This window comes from Psammomys obesus, unplaced genomic scaffold (assembly GCF_907164565.1).
Source record: "Psammomys obesus unplaced genomic scaffold, mPsaObe1.curated_primary_1811, whole genome shotgun sequence".
Lineage (NCBI taxonomy): Eukaryota > Metazoa > Chordata > Mammalia > Rodentia > Muridae > Psammomys > Psammomys obesus.
Genome location: NW_026592732.1, coordinates 12,130,141 through 12,150,136, shown reverse-complemented (window position 1 = coordinate 12,150,136; position 19,996 = coordinate 12,130,141). Strand labels below are relative to the sequence as shown.

At 44.6% G+C, this 19,996-nt stretch overlaps 1 protein-coding gene across 1 annotated transcript in view; it reads left to right on the top strand.

Annotated features, from left to right (window-relative positions):
* Fat3 (FAT atypical cadherin 3) overlaps positions 1–19,996 on the top strand; it is a 595,719-nt gene that overhangs the window by 533,595 nt on the left and 42,128 nt on the right. Inside the window, exons 15-20 of the mRNA XM_055615501.1 lie at positions 5,584–5,973; positions 8,055–8,269; positions 9,289–9,426; positions 10,244–10,387; positions 13,467–13,664; positions 16,299–17,097. Of these exons, the coding sequence (XP_055471476.1) occupies positions 5,584–5,973; positions 8,055–8,269; positions 9,289–9,426; positions 10,244–10,387; positions 13,467–13,664; positions 16,299–17,097 (1,884 nt within the window). The remainder of the gene's footprint in view (positions 1–5,583; positions 5,974–8,054; positions 8,270–9,288; positions 9,427–10,243; positions 10,388–13,466; positions 13,665–16,298; positions 17,098–19,996) is intronic.

The window sequence follows — 19,996 nt, the reverse complement described above, 5'->3', positions numbered from 1 at the left end:
TTGTACAATGCACTCTAGCTGCATATTGATGTGCCATAATTTATTCAGTTGGTCTCCGTTGTAGAAAATTGAGTAGTTATCAGGTTTTCTTTTCCATAGAATTAACATCTACTCAAAAACATTTTATCTATACAGGCTTTATCTGCATTGCACTTATTTTTAAGATTTATTCTTATCTTTAAATTATGTATAGGGGTATATGCACATGGGTTTAGTGCCCACAGAGGCCAGAAGAGGGCATCAGATCACCTAGAGCTGGAGTTACAGGTGGCTTTGAGCTGACAGACATGGTTGCTGATAGCCAAGCTTGGCTTCTCTGGAAGAACAGCATGCACTCTTAGCCGCTGAACTCTCTCTCCAACCTCCAAAATGTATTCTTAACCACTGAGCCAATTCTCTATTCTCTCACCTGCATTTTAATAACTCTTATTCCAGGTCTTTCCATGATATGTCCTTTTGAGCTTATTTAATTCTTTCTACATGTATGTTTTCAGAGGACATGCATAAAGTGCACACATCATGTGCACTCAGATGTGATAGAATCACTATGCTTCTCCTTTATTGCACATGGCTCTTTGTGTGTCAGGATCTTTCTCAGTGTTGGAAAATAAAACAAACAAGACATAGTCCCTCTGCCTGCAAGTACTTTAATCTAGTGTGAGAAGGTGACACATATAATTCAATGTACAACAGAAGCAAAGATGAAATAAAGGAAGTACAGAGAAAAGAATGATGGAAGAGTTGAGGAAGCTATTCCAGGAACACCCTGCAGAAAAGTATGAAGGGTTTTGAAAGATAAACAGAAGAACACTCGGAGCAGAAGACACACTGAGCACAGGCCAGAAAAGTAAATGTGTCTAGTGTCTAGACAGAGATGGAGCAACAGACATGATGTTTATGGATCAGGAGAAGGCACAGTGGGACTAAACTGTAGAGTTACATCACCATCTGCCACAACTATGGCTACAGCAAGTGGGAAGTCAGCAACTGCACTAGTCCATTTCTTTTGCTATAAATGAATACCACAGACTGGTTAATTTACAAAAAAAGAAAGGCTTATTTTTACGAGTGGTTCTTGAGGTTAGAAGGTTAAAGGACTACATTTGGTGAAGGGCTTCTTGTTTCTGGAGACTCTACAAGAGTGGTTCTCAAACCATGGTTCATGATCCCTTTGGGGGTTGAATGACTCTTTCACAGGGGTCACCTAAGGTCATTGGAAAACACAGATACTTATATTACAATTCATAACAGTAGCAAAAATACAATTATGGAGTAGTAACAAAAATAATTTTTTGGTTGGGGATCACCACAACATAAGGAACTGGGTTAAAGGGTCACAGCACTAGGAAGGCTGAGAACCACTGCTCTCAGGAATCTCAAATCAGGGCAGGCCATTACAGTGCAAAAGGAGCACATGAAAGTGTGTCCAAATGTCTTGAAGCCAAGGTCAAAATAATATCACTATATTCGAGGTGTTGAAGAATCTTGTCACTCGTTTTTTGTACTGGTGTGTGTGTGTGTGTGTGTGTGTGTGTGTGTGTGTGTGTGTGTGTGTTCACACGCACGAATTTAGAAGTCAGAGAACAACCTGAAGTATCATTCCTTGGGTAACATTCAGCTTTTGGTTTTTGAGGCAGGGCCTCTCACTGGCCTGAAGTGCATCAAGTGACCTAGGCTAGCTGGGCAGAAAACTCAAGGGTTCTTATCTGCTACCGCTCTAGCTCTGGGATTTTGCTACATGCCTCACTATCTATCTATCTTTCATTCTTTTTTCTTTCTTTGTTTCTTTCTTCCCTTCTTTCTGTCTATCTACGTATTTATCTATCTATTTTCACATGTGTTCTAGGAATTGAACTCAGGTCCCCAGTCCCCACCAGTGGATTGCTTAGAAGGCAATCGCCCTACCAGTTGACCCATCTCTTCAAACCTGGTGCTGGTGTTAATGCCTCTGACAACCTCAGATATAAAGCTGAGTCGTTTGACACTGAGCTGGCTCTTCAGGGATGATCCAGAACACTATAAATTGTTTCTCACAGAAGCAATAAAACTCTGTGCAAGCTTTATGACTGAATTTCAACAGTCACTAAATAGTGTCTGTCTTCTGTTTTTTTTCCATCCATAAGATTCCAACAGCATTTCGTGGCCAAGCTTACAGGGAATGGATTTCTGTTTCATTTGGGCAATAGGTCCAGGCAGCAACCTCATGAGAGGGGCTGGAAGTCCACTGGAAACAAAAGTAAAACTAACTATATTGGCTGAATTTGGAAATGTTTAAGGAGGTGGGATTGGGAGGAGTATAGGTCAGCAACTGTGAGGAAGCAGAGGCATGGCATTTTGCTATTCCGCTAAAGCAAAGCAGAAAAACCTTGGCACTAACTCACCAAGTCTAAATGAACAGAAGCAGCCTGGAGCTGATCTCTGGTCTTACTGTGGCTGACTCATATGAGCCTTGTAAAAGCAGCCCTCTTGCATCAGGGCCAGCATGGACTTAGGAGAACAGCATCTCCCCCTGAGAGAGGTGGCATCTAGCCAGAAGGCTGGAGGAGAAAGCTATGGATCTGGACCATGCTGTTTCTAATGATACTTCAACTACCTGTCTGGATAAAGGAAATCCAGGCCCCATTAAAGTCACATTCCAGTTGGCCTTACTGGGAGTCACCCCTTCTTGTCTTTCTTAATTCAACTTGTTTCTGAACAGTGAATCAGAAGTTGCCTTCCTCCCTAACTGACCTTTGGGTCTGAGGAGATAAAATACCAATGAACAGATCTCCTACAACACTTCCAGGAAGCTGAGCCAGGAATCCAGGGAAAACAGGCCTTACTTGCTGCCCCTCAGGTCTAAAGATGCTGACAGGGCCGGGCCAGTCCACCAGCCCTGGGTTCCCGCACCAGTAGAATTAATTCAGTAGCTTCCAGCACATAACTCACATGAAAGACTCCGTGTCTTCTGTTTTCTTCTCTTGTTGGCAAGAGTTGTATGCCATATGCTGAGGGTGGAATTCAATCCTGTAGGGAATGTGTGTGATTTGAAAACCTGTGTGGTGTGTTCATGTCAATCACTGCTGTATTTCTGTAAACATACCTCTGTGACTTTGAACAGTGTCCTGAGAACATGGAATCAGCTTAGGCGACACCCAGGACACCTGCTACAACACCAGCAAGGCAACTTTTTTCAAGGCAAAAACTCTATCCCTTCCGCATGTTTACCTGTTCACATCAGAAATGGATATGGAAGAATTCATTCTTCCAGTCCTTCCAGCTCAGAAAGCGTCCATCTCTGAAGCCACAGTTCCCAAAAAGGGAAGGAGAAAGCCTGTTTCTAGTCTGAGTATAAATATTGGAAATTTACGTTTATAACAGGATATTTGCTTTGCAACAGAAATAAAAGTAGATGATGAAACTTATGGTGAAAAAAAATGGACTCTTGGGAATGGGACCAAGAACAAGCTCTCTACACAGGCCTTTTAGTCAAAGCCACACAATACAATTTACAGCATCCCTTCCAGATACTTGATTTTATTGGTTTGCTGGAAATTATTCTTCAAGGAAACTGTACATGGGGAAGTGAAATGTTCTGCTCTTATCTGCCAAATGCCTGCCCCCTTGGCAAGGTGTCCTGATAGCAAATATACAATGAAGCCTTCCCTTAGAAAAGCTTACAATCCAGGTTTCATGATTCACAAATGTCATTGCAGATGGTCATCATAGCCAAAGGCCTCTGGCAGATGACTCTCTTCATTGAGAGGATTTATGAGGACTGAGAGAGATGGCTCAGCAGTTAAGAGTGCCTGATCTTCTTGCTCATGCCAAGGACCAGAGTTAGATTCCCAGAACCCACACTGGACAGCTCACTGTAACTCTAGCTCCTGGAAATCTGATACCCATTTCTGGCCTCCACAGATACCCACAGAGGCTTGTACATACTCACAAAAAGACACACATGCATACATAACTAAAATTTTAAATCAAAGTCTGTTTTTTTAATTTTTTATTTAACTTTTATTAATTACACTTTATTCATTTTGTATTCCCCCATAAATCCCTTCCTCCTCCCCTCCCGATCCCACCCTCCCTCCCCTTTCTGCATGCATGCCCCTCCCCAAGTCCACTGATAGGGGAGGTCCTCCTCTTCTTCTTTCTGATCTTAGTCTATCAGTTCTCATCAGAAGTGGCTGCATTGTCATCTTCTGTGGCCTGGTAAGGCTGCTCCCCCCTCAGGGGGAGGTGATCAAAGAGCAAGCCAATCAGATTATGTCAGAGGCAGTCCCTCTTCCCATTATTTACAATCAAAATTGGAACTGTTTCAACCAATAAATTCATTCTATTTTTTCTTTTTTATGAATTTTAAAGACTGAAGCAAATCTTAGGTTCTTAACCCATTTGGAAGATCTAGAATCCTCTAATGAAGATAACCTCAGACAGATGTTATTTAGAAATCTGTTGGTGGACATTTCTTGATTGATATGTTTTTGTTTGAGTCCATGACAAGATGACATTTTGAGAGGTAACCACATTTCTTAAGATCACTGAGTCAAATCTCCTTGAGTTGGAGACTCCCAGGCTTGCTGACCCTCAGATTTCACTTTTCCTTCTGTGATCCCTATGGCTCCAAACATTCTCATCACTTTGTGTGTTAAACATAACCGATGGTGCTCAAAAGTACAACTCCAATTTAAGCTTCTTTTCTAAACTCCAGCCTCTTCTACCTAACAATTTTTTATTAAATATCAAGTGCCCACATTCATTTTAACATGAAAATCCTATTCTTTCACCTCAAACCTAATTCTCCCACATCTGTCTCCTTCTCAACAACTGAGAAGTCCTCTTTTCGTTTGCATGGAAGAGTATGTTTACAGCCACACTTCTGTGGCATTCCGCATGCTTCCAGCCCCACCATCAGAAAGCATTCCTTCCCTACCACCTCCAAGTTCAACGGATATCTCATATTCTTCTCCTGCTGCTCAGAAGAGATGGAATCTAGTGCTTTCTACTCTCCGCCAACACCGGGCCCTTGCTCAAGCTGCCTTTATGCTACGCCTACATTTCTGTGGGAAACCCTGAATGGTACCTGTCTTCTACTGTTGGCCTTCAAGCATTCACAGGCAGTCTCTGGAGGAATCCTGTTCATGTCTAAGGCATGACCCATGATTCCCCATGAAATCAAGCTGTCACATGGTTTCAGATTCTCATCTGTGGCTAGAACCCCTGTCACCTCCTATAGTACCTGGTAGATTATCAATGAATATGTGCTGAAGTGATCGGTTAATTAGTTTCTTTTTTTTTTTACGTTTGAGCTATATTGTTATCCGCACATCTATTTGGCACCTGAATTTTCCTCAGGGAAAATTAACATGAACGAGGTTATATATTAATACTAACCAAAGAATTATGGTATTTATTGTCAATTTTCCAGTTTTAATTTTGTTATATACCTTGTAAACTGAAGACTGAATTTCTGTAAGGCCAGAGCTGTTTCTACAATGACATTTTTTTTTTCTGGGGAGCGGGCCTTTCATAAGTCAGGAAAGTACAATGTCTTGGTTCTGTGTCTTTGTCCCCTCATTCTTATGTCACATCTCACAGGTGTCAACAGGAAGGTTGTGTACTCCCTGGAGGACACGGCCAGTGGAGTCTTCTCCATCGACAGCTCTTCCGGTGTCATCATCCTGGAACAGCCTCTAGACCGAGAGCAGCAGTCATCATATAACATCAGCGTGAGGGCCTCAGACCAGAGCCCCCAACAGTCCCTCTCCTCTCTTGCCTCTGTCACCATCACTGTCCTGGATATTAATGACAACCCCCCTGTGTTTGAGAGAAGGGACTACCTGGTAACAGTGCCTGAGAACACCTCCCTTGGTACCCAAGTCCTCTCAGTTTTTGCCACCAGCAAAGATATTGGCACAAATGCCGAAATAACTTATCTCATCCGGTCTGGGAACGAGCAAGGGAAATTTAGGATCAACCCAAAGACAGGTGCGTAAATGACAGTGCCAATAATACCTCCTGTTTCTTCTCCCCACCCCCCGTTACTCTTCTTGGTGGGATCTATGTGCCCTCCCTGCCTCCCTTGCAGGGCCTGCATGCAGACCTCCGTACCCTGTTACTAAGAACAGGCCCTTCTAAATTCCAAGCTCCAAACTGTGGGCTTATTTGGCAAATTCTTGACCCCCAAGTTGGCTACAGAACATCTAGCTAAAAGGCTTGGGCCAGCAATATGTCTCCTAAGTAGCAGCTATGGAGTTTACATTTAAGTGCAAGGGTGTATTTGTCTCCTTTCTGTCGGTTTTTTCTTCTTGGATGCTATGTGCCTATGGTAGGAAGCCTACCAGGAAATTAGCCACCTCTGTCCGCCATCCACAAATAGATGGTCACTTTCTGGTCAGCAGCCAGGACTGATGGTGGCCATGATCTGCACATCAAGTAGGTTCTTTGTTGTTGCTGTTAATCCAGAATGTGTTTCTCTGGGTGGTTTCCTAAGTATCGTGATTCAGGCTACCTTTGGTATGCTTCCTTTGGAAGGAACTATATTCCACGAGTAGCCAAGACTGTTCTGGTTTTCCGGGCAGGAGGTGAGTTTCTCACACCTCTGACCTTTGCTCATTTCCAGAATTGCTCAAGGAGTATGGATCTGTTATATTAGAGGAGACCTGTTTCTTCCTTAGACCATATGTAGAAAAGGGATAGAACCGTGATCACCAACATTATTTAACACTGCCACTTTTCTACATGCCTACTAAATCTGTGGATATAACTCATGTCTTCCAAAAGAGAAAAACAGAACTTTTGAGCAGTTCAGTAATTTCCTCAGTATTCATCATCCACAGGTGGATCATGTAGTATTTGATCTTTGGTCTTTCTGACTCAGGAATGCACACTCTAATCCTGTCACAACGTACCTATTGCATACAAACATGAAAGTCGAGGAGGTATATGTGCCCTGGAGTAAAAGAAGGCGGGAGTATTGATTGAGGGGCTGCATCAACAGGTCCTCCCAGCAGGTGTCTATATAGTGAGGCCATTACGTCAAATTAAACTGTGTGAGATTCCATCCATGAAGATATGAATCAGCTTTGCCCTGTCCGGCTGCACCCATTGTATATGAACACCATGCGAGTTGGCTAAGCATAGTTTAAATTTGACACTGTGAAACACAATTTGACACTGTGGATACAACTTCTGCTCCACCATAATTTGAAGGAGCCTATGGCAGTCGTAGCCAGAGAGATGTCCTCTGACTGGATATGCCCCCAAAATGACCCTCTTATTTATCCTAATAATCGTCTTCCAGGTGAGAAAAAGACAAGACCTAGAAACCATTCTGTGGCACAATGACTAGCTACCAACTTGAAAACACTGCACAGGGTTATTAGCAGGCGGGGATGGGACAGGAGGGGTGACCCATTCTCAGTGCCCATCTTAGGGGTTGCCCTCAACTAGCAGCCATCTTTTGTTCTGCTTGCTTGATTTAAACAACATGGTGGTGGGATCACTGAGGCTATGTGGGTGTGGACCACCATGGGGCTGTTTGATTTCCAGGCAGCTCCTTTTACCTCATGACATCCTGGCTTGAGATTTCCCATGTCTTTGGCCTCTGTGCATAATAGTTTTAGATGGGTGCATTAGAAGCTGGCAAAGCAGCTGTGAGGTTAATTCAATCATGTGTTGGCTGTGAGTGATTACTTGATGACAGGGGCAGTGCCCTCCAGTCATGTCCACACATTCCTTGTTTTTCTTCCCCCCGGGTCCACTTGAGGACTCCAGAGATACTCCTCAGCTCTCTAGCTTGACAAGTAGAGACTTCCATGATGCCTGAACAATGTTCTGGAATCACCACAGAAACCTGCAAACACTGTTCACCTCTTCAAAAGCATTTCTGATAGATAGTTCTGCTTTAACAGTGTTCATCAGACTGCTAGGATGCTTTCAGGGATCAATAAACAAATTCCCAAACATGTAAACCTCGCTACAGATGATGTAAATAGCACTGTGCCTATTGAAAAACTGACCCATGTTTTCCCCTAACCAAACATAAAATTAGCTATCTTTCTTCAAAGGGGGTATTTCTGTCTTGGATGCTCTGGACTATGAAACATGCAAAAGATTTTACCTGGTAGTGGAAGCTAAAGATGGGGGCACCCCAGCCCTCAGCGCTGCAGCCACCGTCAGCATTGACCTCACAGATGTGAATGATAACCCTCCTCAGTTCAGCCAAGATGTCTACAGTGCTGTCATCAGTGAGGATGCCTTGGAGGGAGACTCTGTCATTCTGGTAGGTACCAGCAGCATCAGAATCCTGGGACAAAGCATCCTCATGGTAAAGAAATGAGCAAGGTCTGTCTTGGATTTTGTTCACACTCCCCACTCCAGTGTTTTTGTGTACCATCCCTCAAAGGATGTATGTGACACCTTGGCTTTCAATAGCTCCTTCTCTCATTTGTGTATTAGAAATGGTCTTACAGATTAATTTATATCAAGGTATGAATTACTAGCAATTGCTTTCTTTGAAGAAATGTATACTTTGAAAGAAAACACAGTATGAAAATTTTAAAGATCACTCCTGCAGGTCTGAGGTAGCCAGTCCATGACTACAGAACAACTGACCCATGACTAAAGAGGAAATACATGGATGTAGTTCCACTGAGGAACAGGGGACTACAATGTTTTGCACAAAAACATTGAAAGAGTGAGTGTGAGCAAAGCCCATGATTAAAGAGGGAATACAGTCCATTGTGATGGAAAGGCATAGTGACGGGAGTGCGAGCTTGGTCACATGGTATTTATAACCAGGAAACAGAGAAGATGCTCCATTAGATTTCTGTAATCTCTTTTTCCATTCAGCCTAGGGCCCTGACTCATAGGAATGATGTCATCCATATTCATTGTGTGTCTTCCCACATCTAAACCTCTCTAGAAACATTCACATAGCCCTCAGAGCTGTGACTCCAGGTGATTCCCAACCCAGTCACACTGACAATGAATTAGAACAATCACAGATAGCTCAGTCATTATTTTCAGAATTATGAAGAGGTCATGAAATGAACTCCGCCAGTTAGCCCTTATCTCAAACCCTAATAAAAGTCAGTCCAAATAGATATCAGGGGCTCTGAGGAAGTGCAAACTAACAAGAAAATTTAAGTACCCGGCTAGTGTTGCCCTCATTGTGCCCACCAATGATCTTGTCTACCAGGGAGTTGTCATGAGCAAGGGTTTGCCACAGAGCCAAAGCATCACCCTTTTGTCTTTCTCTTGTGTTATACCTCGTCTTTGCTTTGTTTCTTTTCTATGAAGCTGATAGCAGAAGATGTGGATAGCAAGCCAAATGGACAGATTCGTTTTTCCATTGTGGGCGGAGATAGGGACAATGAATTTGCTGTGGATCCAATCTTGGGACTTGTGAAGGTTAAGAAGAAACTGGACCGGGAACGGGTGAGTGAGTTTAGGTCACGCTTCACCGTCCACACCTACACCATAGCTGGACTCTTGGGCACATGTGAATAACAATGTAAAAATTCAGGTATATTGGGTTGGACCTTTGAAAGAATCTTCTACTGATAATAGCTTTTGGCAGATGTTAGAGATCTTAATGAAAAAGACAAATGTGTACCTTTATGCATAGTTTGAACTTCACTGTTTCATGAGTCAGAGAAAGAAAAACACCTTCAGCCAGGATGATGTGCCCTGGTGTCATTAGAAACTTCAGGAAAGATTTCGTGAAGACACCCAAGAAAAAAGACACCCAAAAATCCCCTTTTCCAAGCTTGAGCTGATTTCTAAATACTGATATTCTTGACCAAAATGTGTTCTCAAAGATAAATTAAATATAAAAATGAATTTCATAGCAAAAATACTAAAAAACAGATTGAATCTTCTAGTTGATTCAGCCCTCTAACCCAGGAATGTCAACATCAGCAGCATGTGTCGATGGTGGCAACTGTATTGAACGAAGGCTCAGTTAGAGCCTCAAATGCAATGGCTCCTCTCCTCAAGAAAGAACTGGAAATACCAGGCTGCATTTTTGACACAACTCGATGGAGTGTGATATTGTGTCTTAGTAGGCAGAGGCTGGAACAATTCTAAACACCCTGAAATATATAGGCCAACCCCACCAGAGAATGCTCCAACCCCAAATGTTGATGGCACAGAGGTCTACAGAATATGAGTGAAGGTGGCACAGCCAGACACTGAGCATGCGCAGAAGGGAGGGGCGCTGCAGTTCCTCATTGCCACTTCTATGCCTTGGCAGGTGTCAGGATACTCCCTGCTCATCCAGGCAGTAGACAGCGGCATTCCTGCCATGTCCTCAACTACGACTGTCAACATTGATATCTCTGATGTGAATGATAACAGCCCAGTGTTTACGCCTGCCAACTATACTGCGGTGATCCAGGTAAGCAAACTTTGCCTGCCAGGTAGGACCTGTGTGGCTCAGCCTCCTCCCTCTGCTCTGGCTTTTCACGTTGGGGCTTCTTTACAAACTGACATAGAGTAGGAGCCTCTCAAAAGCTGGAGTTTACTGCTAACAGTTGCAGAGGCTGAGAAGGTCGAAATCAAGGCTTTCACAGGTCTTATATCCAGCAGGAGCCCCCTTTCTGTCCAAAATGGTGACTGCCAGCTATGTCCTCACTTAGCAGAAAAGACAACTGTATTCCTTCAGGCTTTTCTAGGAGGACACTGGTGCCTCAAAAGGCTGCTTCTCATTCCTACTGCACTGGGACCTAGTTATAAACGTGTGGGTAATTAGTATTTAGTATCAACTTGTCTCTTCCTCGGGACAGTATGAAAACAACCTGTCTTTTCACCACAATTGCTGAAAAGAGTTACTGAGTACTGTTTCTTCTAAGAGTTAGATGTTCCATGTACACCAGCTGTCCCCACCACTACGTGTCGTGGAGAATGGTAGACAGACCCTTCTATACCCATGCACACCCATACCTTACAGTTGAAAGAGCCATGGATCTGCGAGCTTAACTGGTTCTCTCGAGATCACGGAGCTGGCAAGTGGTCAGGATTTGAACTTGAATCTATCATGCAAACACATAATACGAATAATCTTTCTACAGTGACAGGGTACCTCTAAGAAATCTTGTATTCTTCTGACGGAAGAGAGAGGTCAATACGTACCATCCTATAGACTTCAAGATAGAGCAGCTGCTCCTTAAAATTCACCTTTCATAGGCAATTTGTTTAGAACTTGAAAGCCACCTGCCCTTAAAGTTAAGCTGCAAGATAGAGTAACTTTCAGCTGGCATTCTTTTGAGGGAAAATGACAGAGTTCTCCATTCGCTTATTATTCAGAAGTCAGCTTGTGGGCAGGGTAGCTGAGTTTCCTCCTCTGGAGGTTGGAAGGCTAGCTTAGGAAGATGGGGAGACCCCGACTGAGTGTGGAAGACATGGAGACTCAGCGAGCGACGTTCATGCCTTATGGGTACGCAGGAACGCTGGAGAAGCAGCTCATACCTTACTGCCTTCGGTGTCACAGTGACTCTCAGGTACTCCAGAGGGGCTGTGAAGAGGCAGAATGAGAGTGGTTACTTCTCCAGAGAGCCCTTTGGGATAAGATGGAAGACCTTGAGTGTGGCTGTCTCTAAGTAGCCTCCTTCACCCAGTGACACTGAACCGCCTGGGATTCGGGCAGGGATGTTCATGAAGCAAGCACTCCACTGTCTGCTCATCCCTTGTCAGTGCAATCCTACTCCCTCCTGGAGAGGATTTGGTTTTCATTGAAGGTGCTGCAGCCAGCAGCCACAGGTGTGGTTGCCCTCCCTCCTCCATCCCCTACACCCCCTCCCCTCTTTCTCTTAGCTCTCTGTAGTTGTGGCCTAACAGGGCACTCTCTGCCTCGCTCCTCAAACGAGATACACTTCGCCTTCTCAACATTCGGTTTTATGGCATGCATCCATCAGCCAGACAGACCGATGCGGAAGTTAGCAAGGAGAGCGCAGGGCTGGGAACCCCCCTCCCTCTGCAGCCTGGGTTTGTCTGTAATTTCACACCCTTCCTTCTTAGACAGTGACCCCAAGGACACACATTCTCTCATTCCTTCAGTTTCTTCTGTGGAGGAAACGGCCCTCAGAGAATGAGCAAACAAATCAATAAATCTTCTGTTTTGTGTGGTGCTGAGTATGTCATCTGTGTAAAGTAGTAAATCTTCACTGAGATGACATGGTCCCACGATGGGCTCCAAAAAGAGCCGGTCCCTGAAGCCTGATAATCAAGAGGCAGGGATCTGGCAGAATAGAAACCTCCAAGGTTCTCTTCTGTCCTCTTTTGAGACTGACTCTTCTTTTACACCCAGAATAGTGGGATGGTTTCAACAGGTTTTTCTGTTTCTCTTTTCATTTCTCTTTTGTATTTTTATTTTTTTTTCTTATTTAATTTTTGAGGCACGGTCTCACTATGTAGTCCTGGCTTGCCTAGAACTCATTCTGTATTCTAGGCTGGACTCAAACTCATGACACTCCTTCGCCTCCACATCCCAAGTATCAGAATTACAGTGTGAACCACCAAGCTCAGCAACACATAGTTATCATAATCTAATTCAGCATAGGAGCCTTTCTGCTCACCCAGCACCACGTAACATGGGCCTCCTCTCTGGAACCCAAATACTCCTAATCCTTAAGCTGATGTCATCAGTAGGCCAACTAAGAGAGCTACCATCAGCCCAGGCTGTATTAAGGCTAAAGCCTAAATGCAGTAGGTCAAGAAAACCAATATTGGCCCTAGCTACAAAGAACTTCATCTGGTGCTTTCAAAATAAAAAAGATAAACTTTGACCCAAAAAGAAGGTATAACCCATCTTCATGTTCTTAGTTAGAGGGCATGTTTCCAAATGGCTGTTGAAGTTGAAGACTCTGTCCCACCCTGTCCTGATAAGTGTCCTGCCTGCTTTCTTTCCCCTAGAGAAACTTGGAAAAACTATTTGTGAGGAGGGCTGTAAAAGGCAATTTGGTTTTATAAATTGAGTGGAAAGTTGTTACATGCCCCCCACAAATGTCTAATGTGACATTATGTTACAGTGTTGGGTTTCCACATAATCACATTGTAGCTAGTATGAAGACCCACTTTCCCATCCCAGCAGGTGATGTTTTCTTGCCCTTGATGGATTTCTATGGTCATCATAAAGGCTGGAAATAATTACTCAGAGAGCCCTGTAGGTCAGTCAGTTCTGAAAGTGGTGGACAGGTGAGACCTGGCTGCATCTTTGGAACCTAGGAACCTGTTCAGACAAAGGCCGTGTTGTCATCTGCAGAGAATACAGTCTCCTGGCACAGTTGTGAGGAAGCTGCTATAGAGTTGAAAGAGGATGCTTGCAACCCTAGCCTGTTCTCAATAGACATAAGTACCATAGGGGATTCTTTCTGCCAAACACCTGGTGTTCTATCTTGGCACTTCCAACCAATAACAATTTTTTTAATGTGATGAGAGGTGTAATTTTAACTTCCTTTTTGCAACACTCTTCTACACAGGAAAATAAGCCAGTGGGCACCAGCATCTTACAGCTTGTGGTGACAGACAGGGACTCCTTTCATAATGGGCCTCCCTTTTCCTTCTCCATTTTGTCGGGCAATGAAGACGAGGAGTTTGTGCTGGACTCCCATGGGGTCCTGCGGTCAGCAGTGGTCTTCCAGCACATGGAATCCCCAGAATACCTCCTGTGCATCCAGGTACGGCCTTGCTGTCTGTCCACACTGAGTGGTGCTTTCTCCCATGTCCGTCCTTCCACCTACTGGTTGCTTTTTCTTTGTTCGCTAAGTCAACATAGCTCATGATAGTGAAGGAATGCTCCTCTTCTAATCCCAAATTCAATTTGTTACCAACAAAGACAGCTTCTGCATGTAAAATGTGTGTGAAATTGAACAGAGAGCATCACATCTCAGCACGGATGTTTCTGGAGATTGTTCCTGGCATGCAGAAGGTCAGGATATCTCAATCAGCACTGTAAAAAGTCCTGGGGTTCTGAGTGATTTCTGCCCAAGCTTCTAGTGCCTGCCTCTCCTTGCTGAGGGAAGATGTTGATCACTGTCATAGAAGACTTGGTCTGCTGATTATGCCTTCCCCAGCAAGGCAGGAGGGAACCAGAGACTCAGAAGACACTGTCTCTCCAGTATCCCAATCCCTCAAGTTCAATCTTCAATGGCCTATGGGACAAAAACAGCACAAAGAGGCAAAAATGAAGGTGTGCAAGCGTCATAAAAAGAAGCTGTCAAAGATCAAGCACATGGAATGTCTGTGACTTTGCCTATTCCAAGATTTGGATTTCAGCCATAAAGTTGAATGGCATTTCAACCCACTGTTGCCCCCTGAAAGCTGCCTGACCATTTTGAACAGTGGCCGATGGTGGCAGACTGACTCTGGGTACTCATACAGTGTTGAATATATTGTTATCTTGTTAGATAAACAACAGCTTAATCTCTTCCGTTCCCAGACAAATTAGTAACTGTTGGCTCTGATCACATCTGTGACCTCCCCAGTTGAGACCCTTTGTACAACTATTAAATAAGGCCAGGTCAGAGGACATACACTCCAAGGACAAGGGGAATTTTCAGTGTCGTCTCACAGCCCTAGTGCAGTTCTCTGTCAGTGTCTAGAGAGCAGGAATCACACTGCACAGTAATCCCTCTACTTTCCTCACAGAAAACATCCTTCCTTTCTTCTGTTATCCTACCTCCTCACCCCATAGTCAAACTGTCTCTGTACAAGCCTGCTGGCTCCATCCTCTGGCTTCATTTTCTTTCGAACCATCTCTGCACCCATCCCAAGTAAATCCTTTCACTTTATGTCATTCCTTTCCATAAGAGACAAGCAAATGAAAATGCTTTGTCTACTTCCTCCCATTGGCATGTTTTATAAATAAAGCTTTATCAGGACACAGCTTTACCTATTCGTTTCTGCTTTATGGCTGCCCCTGGGCTATAAGGACAGAACAGGGTGTTTGTGATACAGATCCCATCACTCACAAATCCTACAGTGTTAATCATCTAGTCTACGGCTAGCCATGGCTTGCAATCTTGGGCCCTCTGCCTCAGATCCTTAGATTTTGACTGCCAAGGTCCTTAGGTATACATCATTTCCCCATCCATCTCTGGCACAGACTCATTGTCCTGGCACCTTCTTTCCAGTGACTTCATGTCTTTCTGATACTTTTCTGGCCTCTGGCATTGGGGTGGGCAACCTCTGGCTGACCCATGGAATCCAAACTCATCAGTGACCTTTGAAATATCCACAGTTTGACTTCAAGGTCAGCTTAATTTTCCAAACTCCCTTCTACTTTCAGGAAGTCTCCATTTCAGTATCTCTTGAGTCACATAGCCAGACAAAGGAGATAATGACACTAATGCCGCAAATAGCAACAATCACGTATACAAATACGTGCTAAGTATTTCTATGGGTGATGCCACTCTCTTTTTAATCCCTACAAGAACCCCAGAAGCTGATGTTATTGTTACACTCGTGTTAAAGATGCAAAGCTCAGAGGAGTCAAGTAACTTACTCAAAGCCACAAATGGGTTATGTACAAAGCTAAAATTCAAAGTCAGGCCTGCGTGGTGCCCAGGGCTTGATTTTCCATCACCATCTCCATTTGCGGACACATGACCTCTGCTCTAGCTCTGTCTGCAGAGTCACTGGATCCCTGGGGATCTGGCCCACAAGGACCTGACTTCATTCTGAAGCATGACACCACTGTCCCCTCGAGCACGCATGGCAGGTGCTCATTAGAGATCTGTTCTCATGGTGGCTATTTCATCCGTTCCTCTATGAAGAAAGAAAGGGGACTTTTCAAGCTGCCCATTTCCCCTCTGATGTGTCATCTTTTGTGTTCGAAGACTTACTATGATGTAATTCTCATTTAACTAATGGCATTTCTTCAGTGTGCCAAAAGGTGCCACCGGGTCCATTTATAAGGGAAGAAACCAACTGAAAACAAAGTTTCCTTCTCCAAATTGGGAGCATCATTTATGAGATCTTCCTCCGCTTTCTGTTCAGATGAAAGTAAGGCAAACCTGATGTGGGCATGCTGGGTCCTGCCACACTCCTGACCATCATCCCTAATTCACCCCCAACTCGCTCCCACTGGCTTTATTGTTTTGACACATTTTATTGCCCATAATACAGTACTCAGAGAATGACTACTACAAACCACTATTGTGCTTAACTGCCCACCCTCAGCACTTTTCAGAATAATGACAAGGGATGGAGGAAGAAGTGAACCTGGCAGGCAGTACAAACACTCTCTGTCACATAAATAATTTTAATTATTATTCTTAACTCCTTGTTTGTCCTCTTCTTGGTGTCCCCAGGCAAAAGACTCAGGAAAACCACAGCAAGTTTCTCATACCTACATCCGTGTGCGGGTCATTGAGGAAAGCACCCACAAGCCCACAGCCATCCCTCTGGAAATCTTCATTGTCACCATGGAGGATGATTTTCCCGGCGGGGTCATTGGAAAGATCCATGCCACGGATCAGGACATGTATGACGTCCTCACATTCGCCCTGAAATCAGAGCAGAAGAGCTTGTTCAAAGTGAACAGCCATGATGGGAAAATCATTGCCCTGGGAGGGCTGGACAGCGGGAAGTATGTCCTGAATGTGTCTGTGAGTGATGGCCGCTTCCAGGTGCCCATCGATGTGGTTGTGCACGTGGAGCAACTGGTGCACGAGATGCTGCAAAACACTGTCACCATCCGCTTTGAGAACGTGTCCCCCGAGGACTTCGTGGGGCTGCACATGCACGGGTTCCGGCGCGTCCTGCGGAACGCGGTCCTCACCCAGAAGCAGGACAGCCTGCACATCATCAGCATCCAGCCCGTGGTGGGCACCAACCAGCTGGACATGCTGTTTGCCGTGGAGATGCACAGCAGCGAATTCTACAAGCCAGCCTACCTGATCCAGAAGCTGTCCAGTGCCAGGCGACACCTGGAGAACGCCATGCATATCGCTGCCATCCTGGAGAAAAACTGCTCGGGACTGGACTGCCAGGAACAGCACTGTGAGCAAGGCTTGTCGCTGGACTCCCACGCACTCATGACCTACAGCACGGCCCGCATCAGCTTCGTGTGTCCACGCTTCTATAGGAACGTGCGCTGCACCTGTAACGGTGGGTTCAGCTAAGTGGAGCTTTTCCTATACTGGTTGTTTTTCTTGTCGCTGTGACAGGGTACCTGACAGAAGCACTAAGAGAGGAGCCACAGTTTGAGGGTACGGTCACAGCAACAGGAGGGTGATGGCGCTGGCTTCGCATGTATCTGGAGTCCTGAAGCAGAGAGGGAGGAATATGGGTGCTCCACTTGTGCTCCCTCTTTTTTTTTTTTTTTTTTTTTTTAATTTCAGCCCAAGGCCCCAGCCCTGAATGTGGGATACTGCCCACATTCACAGCGGGTTTTCACTGATCAATCAAACCCTTCTGGAGACCCCATTTGTAGATACACCCACAGGTATTTCCATAATGAGTCTAAATCTAATCAAGCTGACAGTAAAGATGTATCATCACACCTCCCAATTCTGAGAAGGCAGAGGTAGACGGAAATGCCACTCTTGCATTCAGTCATCCATTCAACTAAACAGTAATTCCTACACGCCTAGCATAGATCCTAGGATAGATGCCGCAGATGTAGAAGAAACAAGAAATGTGGCAAGTTGGTCCCCACTGTCATGGTGCTTTAGTTCAGTCTGTGAGTGATGGCCAGGTCCAAACGCCCCTCCATGTTGCTGTGCGCATGGAGCAGCTGGTATGTGAAATGCAGCAAACCACTGTTGCCATCGTACGGTTGCAGTATAAACCCCTGCAGCAGGCTCAGTGAGAGGCAGCATCCTGTAGGCTGAGATAAAACCAGGTAGAGATCAGAGGAGGACTTGCCTGGGGAAAGCTTAAAGGATGAGAGAGGAGCCCACTCTAGGGAGAATGAAAGCTTTGCCTTCTCTGGACGGAAGTGGCAGCTGTGACAAATGAGATCAGAGAGGGCCTTGTACACCCTCAGCCATCAGCTAGGATGAAGAATTAGAAATGACCCTGAAGTAGAATGATTGGAAGGGGAAAAGTCACAGGGTAGGGTATGTCCCTTACAGAGGGTGCAGAGTGGGTAGGCTAGAGTGTGCTGATGGGAAATGAGTTAGGAAGCTGTAGAAAAGGGTAACAGCAACACCATTTTCCTCTGTGAAAAACAGGCCAGATGTCTGAGGGCACAGTCAAGGGGCAGGCTGACCTCAGATCTGCAGAGAATAAGCTTCCTGCTTGTCATTGACTCTGGACCTTGGCTGGTCAAAGGTCATAGCTATACAGTCACAGGCCCTCAGTAATCAGTGAGAATTGTTCTCTCTGTCCCCCCTTTCCCTTTCTGACTTGAGAGCCATAAATTCACAGCCCTCTCTAAGAAAATCGTACTGGAGTTTCCCTATCCAACGTGAACTTGGTCCACAGGGACTTTGGCCCAAAGGGAAGCCATTTATAAAACATCCCTGTGGGTAGCTGGGAACAGCAGCAACTCTGGCCTGTTCTCCTGAAGCATGATTTTGGTCGCAATTTGGAAACTGAGCTCATCAAAGGGAGGGCCTAGATACCTCAAGTCCCTATAGGAGATATCTTGGCCACATCAGAGTTCCTAGAAGAGTGGACATTCACCCTTTGGTACCAGGGACTTTAGTTTGCATTTTTAACAGGTGGATGCAGTGGGGGCCAGTCTTGTAACATATGTACTTTAGCGGCAAAGTAATTCGCCACAAGCATGCTAGGTGAAATGCATTTCTGGCAGATACCACCATGAACAATTTATGAATGCCAGCTGTCCAGGCCTTGTCTAGATGTCCTTGACAGACAAACTGATTTATGCACCAAAGCTGTGCTAAAGAATCCATGTAGCGATTCACAGCAGGGTTCAGGGGGAGTTCAGGATAGGACAGGGCAAACTCTGCAGGGGAAACTCTAGCAGTGCATCAATCCTTGTACTCTGAGAACTCAGAGAAAATAAAAATATTTTGAGGCAGCAATGTTCTAGACGGTGACAATTCCAAATGCAAAGCACATGGTCTCTTTAAGAGCCAAAGATGCTGTGGCTGGCCTGCAAGCACCTGCCTACTGTAAAGAAGATCAAGAACAGAAAACAAGCATCCCTCCTGTAGCCGAGGGAAGTATTCTGTGATGTGTGTACATAGAGACCAACTATCTGGGAGCTTTTCAGATACGAACATGAATTCAAGAGATAGGGGTGAGCCAATTCAGCAAAAGTGTCTTTACAGGAAAGGCAATGTGGATTATTTATTTACATGTTTGTTTATTATTTTAATGCAAAGACTTGCTCTGTGTTTTGTATGCTAGTCTGGTATTCTAAATGTAATGTTTCAAGGTGGTGTCTCCACCTAGGGCTTTTATATTCCCCTTAAACCCGTCTACTCTCAGTAACCCTAGCGTGCTATTGATTTTTGTGACTCAGCCCCTTGGGTAGACAAGAGGAGGCCTTCCGGGTACGCACGAAGCCTTTCTTTAGTGAAACTAGGCATGGTGAGGAGAGTCTTCAATTTTAAGTCAGTCTCAAAATTAAGCTGAAAAGTAAACTTCTAAAACGTAGTAGTGAGTAGAACTGAAAAGGCTATCTGGCCCAGCCTCATCTTCAGCAGAGAATGCAAAGATAACTCTAGCAAGAGACCCATGTGTCCTGACCAAGACCACAGCGTGATTACACACTGCTTCCCCACAGAGACCACAAATTGTATCCTCAAGGCCTGTGTGTCAGAGGCTTCGTTTTCAGCTTATAGAATGTTTTAAAAATGTGTGTGATGTGTGTATGTTCTGTACATGTTTTCACACACATGTGTGTGCACGCACATATGTGTGCATATGGAGAACAGGTGCCAAGTATCTTTCTCAGTCTTTCTGCACTTTATATATTGAGCCAGGGGCTCAAAACACACACACACATACTATATGTATATATGTAGATAGATAGATAGGTAGATAGATAGATAGATAGATAGATAGATAGATAGATAGATAGATAGATAGA